Source organism: Giraffa tippelskirchi, chromosome 2 (assembly GCF_054371585.1).
Source record: "Giraffa tippelskirchi isolate mGirTip1 chromosome 2, T2T-mGirTip1v1.2.pri, whole genome shotgun sequence".
Classification (NCBI taxonomy): domain Eukaryota; kingdom Metazoa; phylum Chordata; class Mammalia; order Artiodactyla; family Giraffidae; genus Giraffa; species Giraffa tippelskirchi.
The window spans coordinates 166,978,639-167,002,870 of NC_137276.1; the positions used below are offsets into that span (position 1 = coordinate 166,978,639).

Consider the following 24,232-nt stretch of genomic DNA (forward strand, 5'->3'; position numbering starts at 1 on the left):
TGATAAAAGAGACCTAAATGATTAGGAATGAGGACTTTAAAGGAATGTCAATCAGTGGGCATCAGCTAATCTTGGTGTATGTGATGGTGGCTCTTTTTCACAGCCTTCTTGAGATTTGGTTCATCTTTAGCTTTTCTCACAGTTGTAACCTTGAGATGCACAACTAACAATTCCAGGAGGCAGTTGAGTTGAATAAAGAGTGTTTTGAACTTCTAAGTTATTCTGTTAATGACAGCTACTCAGAAAGGAATCAGGAGTCTATAAATAATGACAGATTGGCACCTTGAATAGACTGTTAGGAATCAAATAGACAGCTTGTTCTTATGATAGATTTTTGGAGCTGGATGTATTATTTCTTTATTGACTTACAAGAAAAGAGAAAAAGTAAAGAGTATGTGACAGCTTAAGGCAGGAATAATCTTTCTACATGTATGTTTAATATATATTGTTTAATTTCTTAATAAGTAAATAGGGTAGCTTTTGAAGGGACATTGGGGATATGTTGCTCTACCCTTCTGCAGTGATTAAAATGGGGTTACTGTTTGCAGGGAATGAGCAGATACTCAAAATATTATTAATTTATGATTACATATAATTATGTAATTACATATTACATGTAGTTACAAATATATGTGCATATATTAAGTTATATGTATGTTATATATATATAGCAGACATTGTATATGTATATACATAGTTACATATAATTATAGATATATAGTTATACAATTTGTGTAATTATGTAATTACACATTAATTACACCAATTGTTATATTTTTATACAAAATGTATCAAAATATAATTTTATATTGAAAACATGGTTCTATGTTTACTGATACATTAAAACTACCCCAAAACCAAGTGACTTAAAACCACAAACATGTGGTATCTCATGGTTCTATGTGTCTGGAATTCAAAAGCAGCTTAGTGGGGTGGTTCTGGCTCAGTCTCTCGCAGTTACAGTCTGATGCCAGCAAGGACTACAGTCATCTAAGACTTGACTGGAACAGAAGGCTGTGCTTCTAAGATAACTCACTCACATGGCTATTGGCAGGAGACCTCAGTTACTCACCACTTGGTCCTCTCCATATAGGGCTGCTGTAAAGTCCCTTATGATGTGGCAGCTAGTGTCCCCCAGAGTAGATGATCTAAAAGAGAAGGCAAAGAGGAAGCCACAGTGCTTCTTATGATCTAGTCCCTAACATCACACACGATTACTCCTATTTTTTTCTTTTTGTTCAAAGCAAAGCACTAAGTCTATCCCACACTCAAAAGGAGGAAAAGTAGGCTACCTCTTAAAGGGAGGAGTATCAGAGAATGTGTGGGCATATTTTAAAACCATACGTGGGTTTGTTTTATTTGATTTTCTCTTTCCTCTGATTGGAGATGGTGTAGCTTGGTAGTTAAGAGCATGGACTGTGGAGCCAGACTGCCTGGTTTTGGTTCTGGTTGTACTACTTATTGTAGTGCAAGTTACGTATCTTCTTTGGACCTTGGTTCCCTTCATCTATACAATGAGAAAAATAATAGTACCTACTTCATAGGAATTGCGAGAAGTAAATTAGTTTAATATAAGTAAAGGATGTAGAACCATAGTTGATGCATAGAATATTCTCAGGTAATAGATTTTCATATTACTGTTGTAGTTTGAACAACATAGCCTAGTTTCTGTCTCCTTTTGCTTCCATATAATTTAAAATAAATCATGTCCTAACAGATACCACCTAATACAGATTTGCTGGTCATTTTGGCAAGTACTTTGGGAATATATGGCAGGAGCAAAATAAGCTGGTGCCTTATTTTATATATAGTGTGGACTCTACCTATAGTAGAATAGCCTGTGAGGGCTTTAGCTTCATAAAGACACACCATAAGGAAATGGCATCCCTCTTTATTCTGACACTCTAACCTTGAAAGGGTTTTCTCCTAAACTTTAAAGTTATCTACTTTGGGATGTATGATCTGTGTTCGTTATTCTTAGGGTTCATTCACATATTCATCCCATAAATATTTACTAAGTATCTTTGGAGGTCGAAGCAAACTGATTCTTCATAGTACCTTGCTTACTGTGGAGTATCAAGTAGCTCTCTGAAGTTTATCTCCCTTCGTATAATATTTTCATCTTAGATCTGTGGCTGATTTGTTTAGATAGAGTATGGTGCTTATGGATAGAGTTTTTCCTTGAAGTAATCTCTATAGAGGGAATAGGCTAATTACATTTCCGACGCAGTTGAAGAAAAATGGTTTAAGGGCAACCAACTCTTTATGATAGCTAAATACTTCAGTAAATACTGCATTTATATCTGCTAGATCTCGACCTGGCATTGAGTTGCCCTGGTTCCAGAAAGATGTTTTTGTAAGATGTTTTTAAAAGATGCTCATGAATACCACATGTCAAAATTGCAAAAGAGCAAAAGAGAGCAGATTTTTTTTTGCTTTTGTTTTTGGACATTAAGTATTAGTGGGTTTTTTGTGTTTGTTTTTTTTTTTTTTTGAGATATGAACTTAGGTTTAGAGATGATTTAGGAAATCATTGACCAGAAGGAAATATTACACCGAAGTTCACCATCTTCTTTCTTACAGATGCCATTAGTCTTCATGACTGGAAAAGTATAATTGGAATAACTTCTTTTTAAAAGTGTTACCTTGTCCTGCACTTTGTTGTTGTTGTTCAGTCCATAAGTCAAGTCCAACTCTTTGTGACCCCATTTACTACAGCAAGCCAGTCTTCCCTGTCCTTCACAATCTCCCAGAGTTTGCTCAAACTCACGTCCGTTGAGTCAGTGATGCCATCCAACCATCTATCTCATCTTCTGTTGCCCCCTTCTGCTCATGCCCTCAATCTTTCCCAGCATCAGGGTGTTTTCCAATGAGTTGGCTGTAAACATCAGATGGCCAAAGTATTGGCGCTACAGCTTCAGTATCAGTCCTTCCAATGAATGTTCAGGATTGATTTCCTTTAGGATTGACTGGTTTGATCTCCTTGCTGTCTAAGGGACTCTCAAGAGTTCTCCAGCACCATAATTTGAAAGCATCAGTTCTTCAGCACTCCACTTTCTTTATGGTCCAACTCTCACATCTGTACATGACTACTGAAAAAACTATTAGCTTTGATTATACGAACTTTTGTCAAAAAAGTGAAGTCTCTGCTTTTTAATATGCTGTCTAGCTTTGTCATAGCTTTTCTTCCAAGGAGCAAGCGTCTTTTAATTTTGTGGCTGCAGTCATCTGCAGTGATTTTGGAGCCCAAGAAAATAAAACCTGTCACTGTTTCCACTTTTTCCCCATCTGTTTGCCATGAAGTGATGGGACCAGATGCCATGATCTTAGTTTTTTGAATGTTGAGTTTTAAGCCAGCTTTTTCACTCTCCTCTCTCACCTTCATCAAGAGGCTCTTCAGTTCCTCTGCATATCTGAAGTTGTTGATGTTTCTCCCAGCAGTCTTGATTCCAACTTGTGCTTCATCCAGCCCAGCATTTTGCATGATGTACTCTGCATATAAGTTAAATAAGCAGGCTGACAATACACAGCCTTGACATACTCCCTTCCTAATTTTGAACCAGTCCATTGTTTCATGTCCAGTTCTAACTGTTGCTTCTTGGCCTGCATACAGGTTTCTCAAGAGACAGGCAAGGTAATCTGGTATTCTCATCTCTTCAAGAATTTTCCACAGTTTGTTGTGATCCACACAGTCAAAAGCTTTAGCATAGTCAATGAAGCAGAAGTAGATATTTTTCTGGAATTCCCTTGCTTTCTCTGTGATCCAGCAGACGTTGGCAATTTGATCTCTCCTTCCTCTGCCTTTTCTAAATCTAGCTTGTACATCTGGAAGTTCTTGGTTCACATACTGCTGAAGCCTAGCTTGAAGGATTTTGAGCATTACCTTGCTAGCATGTGAAATGAGCACAACTATTTAGTAGTTTGAACATTCCATTGGTATTGCCTTTCTTTGGGATTGGAATGAAAACTGACCCTTTCCAGTCCTGTGGCCACTGCTGAGTTGTCCAAATTTGCTGGCATATTGAATGCAGCACTTTCACAGCATCATCTTTGAGGATTTGAAATGGCTCAACTGGAATTCCATCACCTCCACTAGCTTTGTTCATAGTAATGCTTCCTAAGACCCACTTGACTTCACACTTCAGGATGACTGGCTCTAGGTGAGTGACCACACCATCGTGGTTATCTGCATACTTAAGACCTTTCTGTATAGTTCTGTATATTCTTGCCACCTCTTCTTAATCTCATCTGGTTCCACTAGGTCCTTGCTATTTCTGTCCTTTATTGTGCCCATCTTTGCGTGACATGTTCCCTTGGTATTTCCAATTTTGTTAAAGAGATCTCTAGTCTTCCCATTCTGTTGTTTTCCTCTGTTTCTTTGTATTGTTCACTTAAGAAGGCTTTGTTCTCTCTCCTTGCTGTCCTCTGAAACTGTGCATTCGGCTGGATATATCTTTCCCTTTCTCCTTTGCATTTTTATTCTCTTCTTTTCTTAGCTATTTATAGGGCCTCCTCAAACACCCACTTTGCCTTCTTGCGTTTCTTTTTCTTTGGGATGGTTTTGACTTCTTAAGTCTACCCAAATTCCCTTCAGATTTTGAGTTTGTTTTCTCAGCTGTAAAAAAAGAGGATATTTGTAGAATTGCATTTGGCTGTACATGACAGAATTGTGACTACTGTGCATTAGCCAAATAGAAGTTTCTTTTTCCCATATAACAAGAAATCTGTCTTTCTGCTCTTACCATTCATGAAGATGTGTCACTTTTGTCTTGGTGTGTGTGGTCCTATAGTTGTAATATGGCTCTTATGATAAGTTATGTGGTGTCATGTCATTACAGGCAGAAGGTGGCTGCAGGCACAAAGTGGCTGCACAGCAAGGCTTTCCAGAAATAGTTTATTTTTCATTGGTCAGGACTTTGTCACATGCTTCCTTCAACTGCAGAGGTTTCCAAAGAAGCTAGTGTTTTAGCATGGTACACTGCTATTCCACATAAGATCAGTGCTTTGTTAGTAATAAAAAGAGGAAAATCTCAGTGAATAATCAACTAGTGGTGGTTGCCACAAAGGATTCGAATGGTTGCTTTAGTCTTGAGCCAGTAGAGTGATCCATGAGTCCATCCACTTGGCAGCAGAATATAGTAATATTAGAGTACTTGATGTGAATAATCAATCTGCTTTATATTTTAATGTTGAATTTGAAAAGCATAAACACAGGTTGGTTTACCCCTAGATCATATTCAATATGAATGGTCATAATTCTCAGTATCCCTAAGTAATACAGATGGTCATAAATCTCAGTAATGACCTTGTACATGATCAACTCCTCCTGCCAAAGTCTTCATTAGAATAGGAGGTACCTGAATAAACTCTTTCAAAAGCTGTTTTCAACTTGGATTTTTTATTATATTATATATATATATTTTTTTTGCCAAAATAATTGTAAATCAGTTGTGTGTGAAAACAATGCAGGGGGAATAGGGTTTCCTATTGTTTTGTTTGAATTTCTACCCATTTTTATTTTTAACAGAATTTGTACTAGGGTGGCTATTAAGTCCTGTCTTGATGACATTTTTAAGTGAAAAGGCTTATTTCTATATAAAAGTAACACATGTATATTCTTTTAAAGGTCAGCTATTTAATACTGAAAGACGTAAAGAAGAAAGTAAAAATCACTTTAATCTATTTACCCAGAAATAGTTATCATTACATTTTGATATACATTTTTATACACATAAAGTATTTGTATTTTAGGATAATGTGTTTTAGATATTTAGGTAATATATTTTGGAATTATTTGTGAGCATAGTACAGTGTAAATATCTCTTGACACAGTTTGGAAGACTGAGTAAGGAATTTCATTTCAAACTTGAAAAAGTAAATGAAAGTTACTATTTAATTTTCATTATTCATAGCTGGAAAATTTTAAGTAATATTTCTGGAGAAGTCTGGCATTAATAAATCCTCACTAACTTTGACTTATAACAAGAAATAAAAGGTTCTGCTCTGAGCCTAGGATTTCCGTATTCCCCTTAAGTCCATTTATTTATTTGGGAGGTTCACAATTGAAATATATTCAGGTTAATAGCAGATAATTGACATGAAAATTGAACTTTTTTTTTTTTTTTACAATGACCATTTAAAGTTCTGTGTAGGTTGGGTCTTTTTGTACCCGAGCATTCATTTGCCTATCGTTTTCATGCTGCAGATATATTCCACCTCTCAAGTTAAATTTAGCTGAGGAATTGTTAGGTTCAGGTTATAATTGCTCTTTATCTTCTCTTCACTTTCCCAGCCTCTGCAGTACTTTGACAAGCTTCACTCCTGCAAGCAGTGTTTTCAGTGTGTGTCTTTTATGCACTGAAGACAGGCTTTTTCCATGTTCTGCTGGCCTCCTACTCAGTGAATGCCACCACCGCCTCCACCCCCGCATTAGTGCAGGAGTGGGAAATAGAGCTGGGCAGAGTCATTGAACTTTTAACATCTACTGTATGAACAGCCCTCAATAGACCCTTTCTTTTATCCTTCTTAGACCTCTTGCTTACAGTAAGAGTCAAGTTACCCCCAAATGGTTCTTACTGCCTTGATTATGAGCTCAAGGTTCAAAAAGCTGGGCTTTCATTTAAGTATGGGTAACAGAGTGAAAATACTATGTTTTCCATTTAAATGCCACCTTAACATTATTTATTGGACAAATAACATTATAAATATAACAATGGAATTCATTTTAATGAAAAGAAAAAATGCCCTAAATTCTGCAATTCTGGTCAATAATTTTGTTTTTCTATGTTTCCTTCCAGACCTGGTCTGTGTGTTTATGCAGTTTTTGCATTATTATAATCAGAGTGGCTATTTGATTTCTGAGTTTTTCCTTTAATATAGCCATTTTTCCTTTTTTTTTTTTTTTTACATAATCTCTATGATGATACTTAAATGAGTTTATTTTTCAAATGGCTACTTCACTAAAGGGTATACAGTGATAAGTGAGCCCTGTTCCACCATGGGTCTTCACTTACCCAGTTCCTTTCCCACTTACCTTAGTTTCTTGTGATGTAACAGGATATATATATTCTTTTTTTCAAGCTTGATTCTTTCCCTTTATTTACCAGTTTTCAGAATAATGTGTTGGTTTCCCAGAATCCTCTAAAGAAAACCAGTACAAATTTGTTGGATTTTCTTCCTATATACAATATTTTTATTCTTTAAAATGGTTTTGGGTTTGGCTTTAAAACAGGCAGCAATGTTCCTCATCAGCCTGACAGCTCTCTTACCATGTCACACTGGCTTCAACAAGCAATATTTCATTAAATCCAAAAGGAAAAAGCAGTTTCAATGTTGAGGAAAAAAGAATCCAGTTCTGAGAACAGTTAACATTAGTTTGTAAGTTAAAATGAGGGCTAGGTTTCATGTTGCTTTATGCACCCTTGTCCTCCCATATAGAACTGGGGATGTCATTTACCTGACCCAGGCAGGCACTGATACTAATAGACGCACTCAGATACACGCACACAAACACACACATTCACCCCTTCCTCCAAACAACACAGATTGGAGCATGTCAAAGGGACAGTGAAGGTCTTTGCTTCTTATCATTGTGACTTCATGAATTTTAGCATATTTGGTGTTTTTCAGTCTGTTGTATCTCTTCTTTTTAGTGCCCCAAATGGCCATCTTTGGCCAGTGGGAATATCTTCAGATTGTCTTCCAAGTCCTTTATGATGGAACCTTAGTCAACTTTTTAGTGTCATTGCTTTCTAATATGACAAGATGTTTCAGGTTTATCTTGTATTCACTGGTATTTTTTTAATTACAAAATATCTGAATTAGATGTATTATCATGCCTCCCAGTATAAAATGCTCAGGTTGTTCCCATTTTTAAATGTTAATTTTTCAACCAGTATCTGATATGTGATTTTTTTTAGTCTTCAGATTATGCCTTTTGTGTATATTTTCACATATAATTACTAGAATATAAAGATTCATTTAACTCTTAAAAATATTGCCAAATTGAATTGCAAAGGGTTATTTTTAATATTCACTAAGATAGTCATATAAAATCGTAAATTACTCTTGTTTAAGTTACTATTTAGTTGCTCAATCATGTCTGACTCTTTTACAAACTCATGGACTGCATCCCACCAGGCTTCTCTGTCTGTGGGATTTCCCAGGCAGGAATACTGGAGTGGGTTGCCATTTCCTTCTCCAGGGGATCTTCCAGACCCAGGGATCAAACCTGCATCTCTACATTGGCAGGCAGATTCTTTACCACTGAGCCACCAGGGAATCTCACTCTTGTTTATTACTTTTTTTGCTAATTAAGAAATTGTATATACTTCTGTATGTTTGTTTATTATGTTCTTGTAATATTATGTGAATTATTTACTTATGCTGTTTGTTTTATTTGCCCATTAGGGTCTTGATTTTTTTAAAAGACAGAAACAATTGTTTCTTTATATGCTTCGAATGTTAACCTTTTGTCATGTTGGTTGAAAATACTTTAATTCTGTTATATGTTGACCAATAATTAACTTTCTTTGAGAATAATCACCAAATTTTAAACATAAATATTAATTTGTTGTATTCGGTATCAGGTAAGCTTGGCAGTCACTTTACTTCTTCAGACCTCACTTTCCTCATCTGTCATGTATTGAATTGAACTTGATCTCTTAGATCCTTTCCAGCTGTGACAGCCAAGATTTTCTTAGCTAAAGATCACTGTATTTAAATAACCCTTGTGGTTACTTCCTCTTTTAAATAGAGAATCTTTCCCAAGGAAGCCATCTTTCACAACCTTCTAGTAAAATTAAGCTTCAGTATTGCTTCCCTACCCACAGGGTTTGGTAGAACTCTGAGAAAGAACATGGTTTGGTAGAAGTGTATTTTTTGGTTTGCTTAAGTGAGATCCTTTGATTGTTGATTTTTTCAGTAGTAAGGAAATGATTTTACTCTCAAACTTGTTAGATTGTGCATTATTTCCAGTAAATGACAGATTGGGTTCAGCCTTTTGAAAAAGCTTTACATAATAGAATTTTCAGAAGTATATTGAGACAAAACTTAGTAAGTTTAAAAATAGAGATACTAATAAGTCTTTTTTGTTTTCAAGAAAAACTTATTATGTAGCTTTGCTAGGGAAAAATATATGAACTATCCCCATTTCAAGGCTACAATTAACAGTCTAATCTAAAACACCCACAGTGACCACTAAAACTAATTGGAGAGTAATTTACTATAGAAATACTAACTATAATACAGATGTTTCAGTGAGTTTCCATGACTTACAATTGACTTTTTGTGTCCTCTTTGAGAATGGCTTCTAATACTTCTATGTTTTCATCTTTTTCAAAATGTGTCACCCTTTTGTGTTATTCTCAGATTGGTTGGAAATGTGTCATTTTTTTTCATGTTTATATTTTGCTCTCATTCAGAGATTAGACTTCCAGTAACTTTGTTAAAAAATAGAGACCCCAAAAGTAAACAAACAAATGGATATTTAATAAAGCATTCAGGAGCTCATTTCCTTTAGAGGTCTCTGGGTCTTCTCTTAAAGCCAACTCGTTACTTTTTACATGTAAGAACCTCAATTAAGGGGAGATTCTTAATTAGTGGCAGATACTCTGACCACTGGCCATCTGAAACAGAGGAAACAGTAAAGGCATGTAAGGACATCCAGTAAACTTGAAATCACTACTGTAGTCAAAGCCATTTAACATATAAGTACATGGCTCAAAAAACCGGGCCTGTTGGTTCCAATTTTTTCATGTACACTGAATTATACATGGATTGTGTTCTCTCATTATATCTGTCATAAAGGAGCTCTAAGTCAAGTTTGGGTTCTGCCCCAAGCAAGTGCACAAGCCTTCTCCATATCCATTTAGGTATTAATTTCTCCCATGGTTTCAAGTTATTTTTCCTACTCCTGTTTTCTGTGGGCTCAACTTCCTACCTTATATCTTGTTATATATCATAGTGCTTTTATAATATCTTTGACTGTAAAATCACAATCAACGTGACCAGGAGACCTGAGACTCACTCTGTTCACACTGTGAAATCCTGGGTAGAGTTGCCTGCTGTTGCTGCTGCTAAGTCACTTCAGTCATTTCTGACTCTGCATCCCCATAGATGGCAGCCACCAGTCTCCCCCATCCCTGGGATTCTCCAGGCAAGAACACTGGAGTGGGTTGCCATTTCCTTCTCCAATGCATGAAAGTGAAAAGTGAAAGTGAAGTCACTCAGTCATGTCCAACTCGTAGTGACCCCATGGACTGCAGCCTACTAGGCTCCTCCATCCATGGTATTTTCCAGGCAAGAGTACTGGAGTGGGTTGCCATTGCCTTCTCCATAGAGTTGCCTACGTGAAGTTATTTTTCTATCTTATTTACTTTGGGTTGAGTTCATACTGTTGAGTTTGAGTAGGTTGATTGCTTGTAGGATGTCGCTGGATTGGACCCTGATGCACATCTTTTACATATACATACCCCAGTTTGAGAAGCACCTCTATATTTAAAGTTTTGTCACATAAAGGGAAAATATTTCTAACTACATAGTTCTTCCCAATGCTAGACACATGAAGTATTCTTGTACCTGATTTTATATTCATTTTGGTTTTGTGAAAAAATAAGCATTTAGTAACATTATCCTTTTAACACAAAATGTAATGCCCTCGTACAGTTTAGTACATCTTTTTGAAATGCCAATCTCAAATCCAGAGCTTATCATATAAATACCATAATTTTGCTATTGATTTCAGTGTAAGACACAAATTTCTTTTGTCAGAGGCTCAATAAAGTAAATGTGCTTATGTTAAGTATATTGAAAATTGCTTTCTGGGGGTCAGGTGCTGCAACCCCAAGAGGAATGGTCAGTTTTCTATATCCCAGAAAAAAAGGAAAGAAAACTGCCTCTCTGTCAGTCCTTTAAAAAACAAAAAAAGCCAGACATCTTCCTTGAATTTCATACTCCCACCCTTCTCTTCATTTTGGTCAGAAATATTTTGTTTCCCTAAGATTAGCTTGTACTCTAAGAGAAAATATTTAAGAAAATTTCTGTTTAAGATTGGAATTAGTTCAATTTCAGAATTATCTTTTGCTGATGCCAAATGTTTAGTTTCTTGTTAAGAATGATTTTATTAATTTTAAAATTTTAACTCTTATTTTTTATAAGGAGTTTAAGTAATGTGTAAAAGTGCATCAAGTTTAAAAATGACTCCAGATTCTACCAATAGTACTAATCCTGACTAATATTAGATAAGCATCTTCCAGGAAGCATTGTCTGTACATGTATGTTAATGCAAAGAAAGAAAAAGTTAATGAATAGAAGAATCAAGTTGTACAGCTCATGGTATACATGCTATTTTTCAGTAAAATTATTGGGTTTGTAAAAAATAAATACATTGTAAAACCTTTAACCATGAGAAAAACATTATTTATCAAAAGGTCCCTTAAAGTTTAATAAAAAGATTATGAAAAATTTAGATTAAAATTACATTTAGCTATATTTTAGGCAATATTTCTTAATTCTATTAAGGGAATTAGTATTGTTATTTGTTCTTCCATCAGTTCTTCCCTGAGTCCCATTTTAAAGTTGTTACTAATTTAATATTAGGACTTCCCTCTAGCTCAAACAGTAAAGAATCTGCCTGCAATGCAGGAGACCCAGGTTTGATCCCTGGGTCGGGAAGATCCTCTGAAGAAGGGAATGGCAATCCACTCTAGTATTCTTGCCTGGAGAATCCCATGGACAGAGGAGCCTAGCAGGCTACAGTCCATGGGGTCTCACAGAGTCAGACATGACAGAAGCGACTTAGCACAGTACAGCACACTCTGTTCTATGACCATAATTACCATAATTGTTTAGTTTTAGTGTTTATATGTGAATGGATTCATTGCTTACAGTGGACCCCTTTACTGTGACTTTTCTGCTCCTGAGTTCTTTATTTTGATTTGTGTCTAGTTTGTCTGAATTTCTGACACTGTGTGTTTCTCAGGGTCAGTCACATAGGCATTATGTGACAAATTCTTAAATATTTAGTGGTGTCTACCTTTTGCTAGTGACATCTTGGCTGGGTATCATATTCTTGAACATACTTTCTTTTCCTCAGACCTTTGTATTAATAGTGTTGCTTCATCGTTTATTGACATTGAATGCTGCTTTGGAGAAATCTGAAGCCAGACTTATTTTCTTGCCACTCCTTAGGTAACTTGTTTTTTTTTTTATCCTTGGATCCCAAAAATATTATTTTTGTAATCAAGAAAGTTCTTGGTTTTACTTATTCACTGTTCTTTCAGTACAAATGTAGTTCTTTCGTTTCTTGGACTATACCCTTAAGTACATTTTCTATTCTATTGTTGGTTTCTCTACTTTGAGGATGGAGAAGGCAATGGCACCCCACTCCAGTACTTTTGCCTGGAAAATCCCATGGATGAGGGAGCCTAGTGGGCTGCTATCTGTGAGGTCACACAGAGTTGGACATGACTGAAGCGACTTAGCAGCAGCAGCAGCAGCAGCTACTTTGAGGATAGCAATTAGCCTTGTGTTGGATTGTCTGTATCTTCTGTAATTATCATCTTCCTTCCAATTGCTTACATCTTTGACTTTTCTCCTAAATTCAATGCTTGGTTTATTTATTTATTTATTTATTGTTTTGGCTTAAATCAGTGCCTATTTATTAGCTCTTAGTTAGATCAGAAGTTCGGTGGGCTTAGGTGTGTTTTCAGCTTGGAAGTGGAGGTGTTAGTCGTTCGGTCGTGTCTAACATTTTGTGACCCCATGGGCTCACCTGCTAGGCTCCTCTGTCCATGGGATTCTCCAGGCAAGAATACTAAAGTGGGTTGCCATTTCCTTCTCCAGGGGATCTTCCCAACCCAGGGATCAAACCTGGGTCTCCTGCATTGTAGGCAGATTCTTTATCATCTGAACCACTAGAGTGTTTTCTGCTTAGTATTTCACAAAGCCAAAATCAAGGTATCAGCTAGGCTAGATTCTTATCTAGAGACTCTAGGGAAAAATCTGCTTCTAAACTTGTTGGCAGATTTCAGTTCCTTGTGGTTCCAATGCTAAGGTCCAGTTTCCTTTCTGGTTATTGTCCTTAGGTTACTCCTGGCAATTGGATGGTGCTCTCCAGTCTTTGCACATGGCCTCTCCATCTTCATAGCCAGCAGTGGTGCCTCAGATCCTTCTTGTGCTTCAGATCTGTCTGAACTTCTCTTCCTGCCAACAGTGCATGCTTTATTTTACTTGCATTATGTTCCTGTGATTGCTGTGCCTTTTGTCTTGTGAGCAGCTCTGTCCAGCCATTTTCTTTGCTCTGATATAAACATTACTGAATCCGCCCTGACTGCATTTCCACAATATTTAAGATTCAGTTGTTTTTCCTTCTAAGCTACAGTTCAAGGATGGAGGTTTTCCTGATTTATATATTTTTCTACATGCTGAGGATATGGGGGTAGGGCTTAAAGAGTATACGGATGTTAAAACATAAAGCCTTAATAATTAAAACTGTATGCATGTATTGATATAGAAGGATCTTCAGGATATTTTTTTTTCTTATTTGTTTATTGGAGTATAATTGCTTTACAATGTTTTGTTAGTTTCTGTTGTACCACCTCATGAGTAAGCCATATATTTACATATATTCCCTCCATCTTGAGCCTGCTTCCACCCTACCCCATCCTAATCTAGGTCATCACAGAGCACCTAGCTGAGCTCTGTGTGCTATACAGCAGCTTCCCACTAGCTGTATTTTACACATGATAGTGTATATATGTAAAGACTGCCATTGTGGAAACAATTGGAAGAGTGTGTATAAATGTATCTTCACACATTGACTCACATATTTGCTGTTGATTACCTAAAATGTATCTCTGGAATGATAGACAAAGCATTAATTGGTTGCCTGTAGGAAAGGCACCTGAGTGGTAGTAGGGTGGATTTGGGAGGGAGGCTTTTCTCTGTGTATCTTTTTATACTTTAAAAGTTTTGAACAAGGTAAACAAATTACTTATTTAAAGACACATGAGCTCTTTCTTCTCTTCTGAGACTTAATTGCTCCATCCTGGAATTCCTCAACCCTGTAGGAAGTATATCCTGTCCCCATAGGGAACTTTGCACCAGTGTTCCAACTCTGTGGGGGATCTGAAAGGCTTAGCATCAATGAGGTGGCTCCCAGTTAGTCATTTCCTCGTCACTTTCCAGCCTCCATGTCTGTCACACTCCAGTCAGAAATTTGTGTTTCTCTCCAAATCTAGGCCTGTTAGTGGAAATTCTTGCAATTTTTTTGATTCACCAGTCTCACATTTGGGGGTTGAGGACAGAGTAGGAGGTATGCAATAATCCCTTATTTCTTGGCTAGCACTTTTTAAAATGTGTGACATAATGTTTTACCCGATTCCTTTCTGGTTACTGCTAGCCATTTTTGTTGTTGTTATTTAATGTTCATTATTTTTAGTTCAGTGGATTTGGAATTTGGGTAGGGAGATTCTGATTTCAATTTCCACATTTAATTTAATTGCTAGCACCAACTTTGTGTCTCCTGTCTTTCTTTGGTAGTGGGCTCCATTTGAACACTATCTTGCTCTGCTCCTGGCCTGTGTTGCCTGTACTTAACTTTCATCCTGGTCTTGGTCATGTGTAGCCAGTCTCCCAGGCCCACTAACCTGGCCATGTGAGGAGTGCATCATGCAGGAAGGATTTCTCAGTGCTACTCAGCTTCGCAGGGCTCAGGGGGCTGGAGCACCCTCATAGCACCCTGGTTCAGGAGAAATGAGAAACTGATGGCCAGACCCCCTTTGTACAGCTCTTGCTTAACACATGCATACGCAAGTGCCTGTGTTTCCTTTATCTGCCAGTGCTTTGCTTTAAAGGTTCATCGCCCTTTCAACATAAATTCTCATAATTATTTCTCAATTTATAACCATGCTTTGCCAAAGATTTGCAGTGCTGACAGAGATATCTTTCTGAAACTGAGAAGCAATCATGCCATTTTCCTGTTTACAGATGTTTTACTAGCCCCACATCAACTTTGGGGAAAATGTGCTAAAAATAAAAGCTATTCCAAAGCAAATCAGTTATAGCCTGAGAGTGTAAGTTCATGGGAGCAGGGACTTTTCCTTCCCTGTTGTACCCCCAGGATGAAGAACAGTGCAGAGTAGGTACTCCAGAAATATTTGTTGAATTAAGTGATAGGTTCCTCTCAATACTTCTGTCCAATAGATAAATCTCATGGACCGAAGAACCTGGCTGACTACAGTCCATGGGATCGCAAAAAGAGTCAGACATGACTTAGCTACTAAACCACCCAACAACAATATATACCTAGTAATCATTTTGAATGAATTTTGATCTAGTAATAGCTTACTGATCAGGTTGCAGAATCTCTCTTTGTCATTTGGAAACAGCCAGTTGAAGCAGTCATCAACAGCAAAAGTGTGCAGTTTGGGTAGTTTTAATACGCTATGTTAACAAACATTGTGTTCAAATAAAGGGTAATGGTATAACAGATGTAATCACAGTGGGATTGACTGTTAGAAGTCTAGAAAAGATCTGCTCTCATGAGGGTCAGAAGTGCTGTATGCTGGGTGACTGGTTGAGGTAGGTTCTATGCTGTAGAAACTAAGTAAAGTGAGAGTTGGTATAGATGGCATCACTTGGAAAAATTTCAGGTGCTTAAATAGCCAGATTCTCTGGAACAGGAATGTAGGAGCACCTGCAGGCAAAGCCAGAAACATCTCTGCATCTGCGTCAAATTAGAAAGCATTGATCAGCTTTTTATTTCCTAACTTACGCAAATTTAAATTTACTGCTGAGGCAGTGCTAAAGCAGGCACGCTTCCATGCTGCTGGTAGGAGTGTATATTGATACAAACTTTTTGGAAAGCAGTTTGGTGGTATATTTCAAGAGCTTTAAAGGCATTCATGCCATTTGACCTAGTAGTTACACTTCTGGGAACTGTCCCAAAGAAATAATCCTTTTTTTTAAAAAAAGGGTCTAAGCCTCAAAAAAATTTTAAGTGTCATTTTTAATACTTAATTATTTCATTTACAGTATCAAGAAATTGGAACAATATAAATGTCTCACAGAAGGAGAAGAGATAAACAAATATATTCCACTCAAAGGGATATTATGACTCAAGTTAAAATATTTTTAATATGTTGTAAGATAGAAAATTTCTTAAAATGTTAAATGAGAAAAGCAAGCCACAAAGAGTATAAACAATAGAAGTTGAACTGTATTTAAAACCAGAAGAAAAGACTGGTGGGAAATTTACCAAAAAAGTAAATCTTTATTTTTGGTCACCAAAACTTACTTTTTAAGGAAAGCAATCAGATAATTCTTTAGCACTTTTGAAAGGGAAACATATAAATATCCATGTTTCCTAGGAAAGGGAGCTTTGTAGTAGAGAAGGGGTAATTAATAAAGCCGTATATAGCTGAACGGTATTATTCATCTCCAGATCTCCCAAACCCCTCTGTTTAAAGTCACACTTACAAACCATTCTAATTTTGACAGCAGAAAAACGCACCCCTAGATGAGGGTCTCTAAAATCCTAGTCATTCAGTTATTACAAAGGCTGTGCCTCTATTACAAGTGAATAAATTGACATTTTGGTTTGTTAGCTAGTCTCCTATGGATTTGATTATTGAGTTGGTTTCCCAGGAGCCTAATTCTTGCTCTTAAGTGGCATAAAATCAGATTTTTGAACTTGGAAGTCTGAGGTCCAGATCCTGGACTTTTTTGATCCCCAACCAAATATAGCAGCAGCCCTAGAGTACTGCTCAAACCATTAGCCATCTAGCCCATTGTTTCAGTGATAAAAGAAGAGCAGAAATTAAAGGGAAAAAATATTAATTTTTATGTGATGGGCTGGTCTTTGAGTTAAAAAAGAAACTAGAAAGAGTGGTGGTCTTTCCTTAAGTGGCAAGTACTTGACAACTCATTTAGGAAAACTTTTGATTGTCAATCTTTTTTAGTTTTTCTTATTTGAATTGTGATCTGGCTAAGTGTATTCACTTAATGTTTGACTTACTAATTAGCTTCTTTAGCAGTAGTACATATTATACCATCAGGCTCTATACTTCATCCGTGCATTTGTTTAAATAAAAGGTTTATTCACATACCATTCGATTCATTCATTTAGAGTGTACAGTTTTAGAACATAATCAATTTTAGAACATTTTCATTACCCCAAAACAAAACTGTGTACCTACTGACAATTACTTTCCATTTTCTTCCTAACCTCCCAGGCCCAGGTCACTACTAATCTCCTTTCTGTCTCTATAATTTTTCCTACTCTGTATATTTCATCTTAATTGAATTATATAACATGTGCTCTTTTGTAACTGGCTTCTTCACTCAGCATCATGCTTTAAGATTCATTAATATTGTAGCATGTATCATTACTTCATTTCTTTGTTTTATTACTTTTTATTTTATTTCTAATGTCCCATTGTATGTCTGTGCCACATTTTATTTATCCCTTCATCTGTTGATGGACATTTTTAATATTTCCACTTTGGGGCTAATATAAACACCACTATAAACATTTGTATAAAAGTTTTTGTATGGGCATATATATGTTTTCATTTCTCTTGGGTGTATATATTCTGAGAGTGAAATTTCTGGGTCATAGGATAATTCTGTATTTAACATTGTGAGGCAGACTGTTATCCAGAGTGGCTGCACTGTTTTCTAATCCTGTCAGCAGTGTATGAGGGTTCCAGCTTCACATCCTCACCAATACTTGTTATTATGTTGTTGTTGTTCAGTTGCTAAGACATGTCTGACCTTTTGTGATCCCATGGATTGTAGCACACCGGGCTCCTCTGTCCTCCAGTATCCCCCAGAGTTTGCTCAAATTTGTGTCCATTGAGTCAGTGATGCTATGTAACCATCTTATCTTCTGCTGCCCCCATTTCCTTTTGCCTTCAATCTTTCCCAGCATCAGGGTCTTTTCCAGTGAGTCTGCTCTTCAAATCAGGTGGCCAAAGTATTGGAGTTTCAGCTTTTACAACAGTCCTTCAAATGAATATTCAGGGTTGATTTCCTTTAGGATTGACTGGTTTAATTTTGTTATTATATGTCTTTTTAATGGTAGCCCTCCTAGTGGATGTGAAGTGTATCTATCTCATTATGACTTTAATTTTCATTTCTCTAATGATGTTGAACACCTCTTCATGTACTTATTGACCATTTGCATATTTTCTTTGGAAAAATGTCTACTCAAATCCTTTGCTCACTTTTAAATCGGGTTTTCTTTTATTATTGAATTATAAGAGCTCTTTATATATTTTACATATAAGTTCCAGATTATATATATATTCGTAGATATTTTCTCCTGTGGGTTTTCTTTTCACTGTCTTAATGTCCTTTGAGACACATGTTTTTAGTTTTGATAAAGCCCAATTTTATTTCTTGTGCTTTTGTTTTCATATCTGATAAACCATTGCCTAATTCAGAATCACAGAAATTTACATCTATGTTTTCTTCCAAGAGTTTTGTAATTTAACCTCTTACATTTAGATCTTTGATCCATCTGGAGTGATTTTTTGTATTTGGTCTAAGAAAGTGTCCCAGCTCCATTCTTTAGCATGTGGATATCCAGTTATCCCAGAACCATTTGTTGAAAAGACAAATATTTTTCCACTGATTTGTCTTGGCACTCTTGTTGAAAAATAAAGTGACTATGAATGTGAGGGTTTATTTCCAGACTCTCAGTTCTATTCCAAATATTTATATGTCCATATGTTTATATTTTTATATTCATTCTATTTCCCTGGAGAAGGAAATGGCACTCCATTATTCCCCACTCCAGTATTCTTGCCTGGGAAATCCCATGGACAGAAGAGCCTGGCAGACTGTAGTCCACGGGGTCACAAAGAGTTGGACACAACTGAGTGACTAACACTTTAACTTTCATTCATTCTATAAAGGTTTATTGAGCATCTTTATATGCCAAGCATTGTGCTTGACATGTCCATTTTACTTGCTTTTGAAAACCAAACCATATCTCTTCAAAGCCCAAATCTTCTTTAAAACTCATTCTAATAGGATGTAGCATCTCTTTTTCTTAATGAAATATAAAATAATTTTCTTTTGTAGCCAAACCTATAGAGGTAATTTTAGCTTCGTATGATTGCGTATGGTCTTTTGGCAAGTTGTAGTTTGTCCAGCTATATAAATGTCCAGAAGTCTGAGTGATTTTAGAGGGCTTGGAAGAATGAAAATTGATCAGGTATAGTCCACTGAATATATTGAAGATGAGATTAGTTTTAAAGTGGATGAAGAATTTACTACCTGTGATAAGGGGTTCCTGGCAAGTGTGGAGTTGCCCATATGCAACTTGACAGGTCTGGGAAGTTGGTAAGTCTAGTTACTGATAGCAGTATGACCAAAGAGAAATGGTAGAGGGATTACTGGACTGGATACCCATAATTCTGCTTCCAGATTTTATTTTTGTAGCAGTTCCTTGCCAATGTGAAGTTACAGAGAGAAGAGAATATTTTTAGATAATGAATTATTACTCGGTTTAAGATGAATTAAAGGAGGGAAGATTTTTATATAATGGTGGTGGCTGGTCTCTAGATACGGACTGTGGTTGTAGTAATTGAAGGAAGAAACCAAAGAAATGTAAACTTAGCAGAACTTGATAATTGTTGAAAATAACTAAACATGATTTTAGTGCTATAACTTGATGACATTGGAAAGATAATTGTACCAGTGCTTACCCTAATGAATAAGGTGAGAAAAAATGGTATATAAACTTTGAGTTTGTCTGCTTGTTGGCAAAATATAAAAGATGCCAACCTAACTGTTAGTGTATCATATCCAGTCTGAAAGCCAGGAGCTTTCAACATTCTGTTGACACAAACAGTTGATTTTCCTTTCCATAGTTGCCTGTTCATTTCTGAAACCCATATTGTAAAATGAGCTTTCAGTGTCCAATTTTAAGCATTAAGCAGTGGTTTTATTTTCTCTGCCTGCAAAAGTGTTAAAAAATACTGTACTTTGTCAGTGACTTTGAAAGACCTAGGAAAGTTACCTAGATTCCATGGTTTGCTGTTACCATTAACAGTATTATTGTTTTGAGGGAGGAAAAAGTTTTAATATTGACTACACTGAAAAACATAGTCTATATAGCAATGTAGATAAATTTTAGCTGCTCATGATGGCTTTAAACATTAAAATTGGATGTTTTAGGAAATCTATTACATTTTGAAACTCAGTACAATACATTTATTTACCCATCCTAAATTTTCTTTCAGGAATTGTTCCATCTTCTGTTGTCCTGACTTCTTTCCAGGTGATGTCAAGAGTTTTTCTAATATGGGCAGTAACACATAGTGTCAAAGAGGTAAGCATTTAAAGAGACAAAAATAAAATAATATTAGCATTAACAAACTTCAGTCAACTTTTCTTTCTCACATGTGTATTATGGCTAAAGATGGAACTCCACGTCATATCAATATAGCCCAAATAAAATTCACTTGTACTATAGGAATTGGGTTACTTGTGGGAAACATACCCCAAATATACAGAGTTGAAAAAAGGAGACCTATTACACAAAGTCTTGAAGTCTCAGTTCCCTTGGAGATTTGGCTAGTGTGGCTATGGTCTGCACCTCAGTTATATTTTTCTAGTTACTTGTTTGAATTCAGCACCATAAACTCTGGACAGCTGCATCTTTGTAGTGGGACCGTTGGGGAAGTGAGGGACATAAATTCATTCTCAGTCCAATCTTTGCCGGACCAGGGTAAAGTAACAAACTTGTTCCTACCCAGTCCATGTGCATTAATGAAATTCTCAAGTGTGCTAAGTCTGGTGGTTCAGGGAGATGAGTGCTCTTCTGAGGGTCTGAGGTGGATGCCCAGGCAGGCCAGCTTCTATAGGAACTGGAGGGAGGAAACCATCATTACCATGGCTATAAATCCACAGCTATCTTTCATTGTCTGGTATCAGAGAAGGGAATTGTTTTCCAGTATGTTTTTCACTTTTTAAAAGTCCATTATTGTTAATGTCACCATGAGGCAGAGTACCGGTACCCACCAGGAAGATTCAGTTTTCAGTTTTCCAGTCCCAGTAACTTACCACCAGCATTATTGGGTACTTTAGCCTCGTGGAATGTGCTTATCTATTAGCATTATCCTGGTGTTTTCTTTGTCTTCTATTACTCTGAAATCCTTGTCAAAACACTTGGTTTTTCAGGATTTATTTAGACAGTTTCGTTTGTTTTTTAACTAGTGATTGTTTTTAACTTTTTATTGGCATATGGTTTATACATACAGAAAAATGCACATAGTTAAGTTTTTAATGAAAATTGACTAAGCTAAGTTGTAGTTCTTGTTACAGATCCACAGAATTTTTCTTTTAAGCTCATTCACTCCTTGAAGATAGATATCTGTTTACGCTTTCTGTGTAGGAAGGATGTAAAACAATCTCATACTTTTACATGATCACTTTTTAGAGTGGCCACATTTCTTTAAAAAAAGAAAAAGTCAAAAACAGGCAAGTAAATCCTAACGTGGCATAGTCTCCCTTGTTCTCATCCTTAGTTGTTTCTGGAATAAGGAAAAGTTACTCTCTTCATTGGTTTCAAAGTCCTTTCTATAAATTATTTGTAACCTGTATTTCTTCCTTCTTTCCTTTCCATTTAACTGGCAACTCATAGTTTTAACTTCCCAATAGTCTTAAGTGACCTAAACTTTCTTCCTAATAGTAACTCATTTATATACTTAAACAAGTAATTATGTACTTCTAATAATTAAATGTTAGTTACATGAAGATAGAGTGTTATCAACTGAGGAGTGTTTATAATCAGCCAAGAGAGTCAGATACTAGCTGTCCAGGAGCTAATGCTCCAGCTGATGGATTATTCATGGCCTCTGCTTCTCCTCTCTTCTGCTTCAGTAACCACACCTCTGCTTATTAGCACTTCTGGCAAAGAGTGTAGACAAGTAAATTAAAAATGCTTACAATTCAAGTTAAGCAATTGTTACCATATTGCTACTACCAACATTTCCTAGAATTTCCTGGGCAGAGCAATAAGACAGCTTGGCTTAAAAAGCTATTAAATGTCTCTGTGGATTACAGGTATGCGGACCTGGCCATTGCCCTTAGTAACCACCCACCTGACAGATGCATAGACTTGCCATTTAACAAATGGTTTCACATGTACTGTCAACACAGTAATTTCAGTTATATGCTTGTTATGTTTGCATATTCAAAATTGTTTCTCTGCAGCCAATCTTACCCAATTTTACTATCATTAACATATCATTTTCTTAGGAATGTAGTAAATCTTACTGTCTTTCTGTCACCTTCTGTTTCCTTCTTTTCATATACACCCTATTGATTGACTTACTCCTTTCTCACAAATAGGATTCATTGTTTCTACTACTCCATGATCACACTTCTTGTCTCCTCATTCCCCTTTTCTTTGAAAAGAACCCATTCATTGTTTTGTTTATGGCAGTAGATTCCCTCTTGACCCACCCCAAGTTGCTGATAGGTAGCTTGAAAACCTGTTAGTGTGGCATTTCAGAGGCCAGTTTGCTGTCTGTCACCTGCCCCTTACATCACGTCTCTTAGCAAAGGCTATTTTTTCTGCTGCCAAGTTTCATGTTAGCTATAATTTAGTTTGTCCTATACAACATTATATATGGCTTCCCTGTTAAATGTCCTTTCTTCTGTTTACTGAAACATCTTTTAAATATCATTATTTTCCTTATATTCAGCTTTGTTTATTTTTAATGGTGGGAACCACATAACTAATAACTAAATTTCCAATAACTAATGCATAGGGAAATTGATCCCAGAAATAACTGCTTAATAAAATATATCTCACTTTCTCATATTAATGTTCAAATTCTTTTCGCAGTACTTTGCTTTCATCCTCAGTTTCTTTTCTTACATCACATGTCCTCTAAAGTGGACGCACATGCTTCATTCTCATAGCGTTACATTTGGGTTGGACTCTTGCCCCACCCTCTTTGGCCTGCCTGTATTTTCTACACTCGTTCCCGTTGTTTTCTGTAATTGTACATGATGTACTAAGGTATAGCCTATATACATTTTAGGACTAGATACTACGTTTTTCATATTTGAGGTAGATTGTCTTTTAAGAGGCCCTATAGAATATGCATTCTTACCTGTCATTTTTATTCTCTGCTGCATGGAACACTAGTCACATAAATGTTGCCAGGTATATCATAGTAAAAGATGATCAGATGGTTTTCTTCTCTGATGTATAAGGATCCACCATCACTAGCAGGACTTCTTGATGAGCAGGATATTAAAGATAAAATGTCTCTATGCTCAAAAGCTTTTTCTTGACCTAACATAGCAAATAACTTCCCCACTTCTTTCCTTTTAAAGGGACTTTTATATAAGCAAAGTTAAGCTTCTGATAACAAGCTTGGGGTGGGATATAGGGCATGTGGGATACAGGAGGAATCAGAAATTCTAGCTAACCTGTTTTCGTTGCAGTTTTTCCACCTGACCCCCAGAAATGAACTGGCTTCTTCCGCATTCCTTAGCCAGGATGGCCACTGCTACTGCCACATCAGGCTTCTGTGGGCATTTGTTCCCCTCACCTTCTGTTTGGGTCGGTGTCTTTGTTTCTTCATTGACCTGAAACAAGATTAATGTTTTTCAGAGTGAACTGCAGTGGGAAATGTCCCTTACTATGACCCACCACCCCTACCCCCCATCAAAAACAGAAGTCCACAGGGCACATATTCTTCCTTCTCTAAAAGTAGCTAAGCCAAGCCCCAGATTCCTGGACACACGAGTAGGCCACTGTCCCTTTTCCTGGGCCAGCCCTCTTTGAAGAAGCCCCCACATATCCTCTCCTGAGTTCTCAGTGTGAGATTGCTGTGTTCTTGAGCAGAAGTCCCAGGTTACCGCTGTGAGCAGCAGTTGAATAAGAAGTTGTTGGGTTCTCACTGTGACTTAGCCTAAGTTCAGCGAACACCTTCAACACCTTACTAGGTAGGGTAACTTGTGTAAAATAGAACTTTGCTCTGGATTGCTGAGCCTTCTCTCCTTTCTTCCTTACCCTTTGCCACCATTGGAGAAAAGGATGTTTTCTCACATTCCTCTGGAATGTGAGTTCTCCTGATTTCACCAGTCAGCTGGTTCCCACTTCTTTCTGGCATGCCACTGGGCTTTGTGACACTTAAGTTGCCATCTTTGCTAACTTCTCAGCAAGCTGCCTACAAAAAGTCTGTCATGCATGTTTAAGAAA

The 24,232-nt window shown here is 36.6% G+C and overlaps 1 protein-coding gene across 1 annotated transcript in view; it reads left to right on the top strand.

Moving 5' to 3' along the window:
* HACD2 (3-hydroxyacyl-CoA dehydratase 2) overlaps positions 1-24,232 on the top strand; it is a 90,902-nt gene that overhangs the window by 38,977 nt on the left and 27,693 nt on the right. The window contains exon 4 of the mRNA XM_081571741.1: positions 20,253-20,341. Coding sequence (XP_081427867.1) covers positions 20,253-20,341 — 89 coding nt within the window. The remainder of the gene's footprint in view (positions 1-20,252; positions 20,342-24,232) is intronic.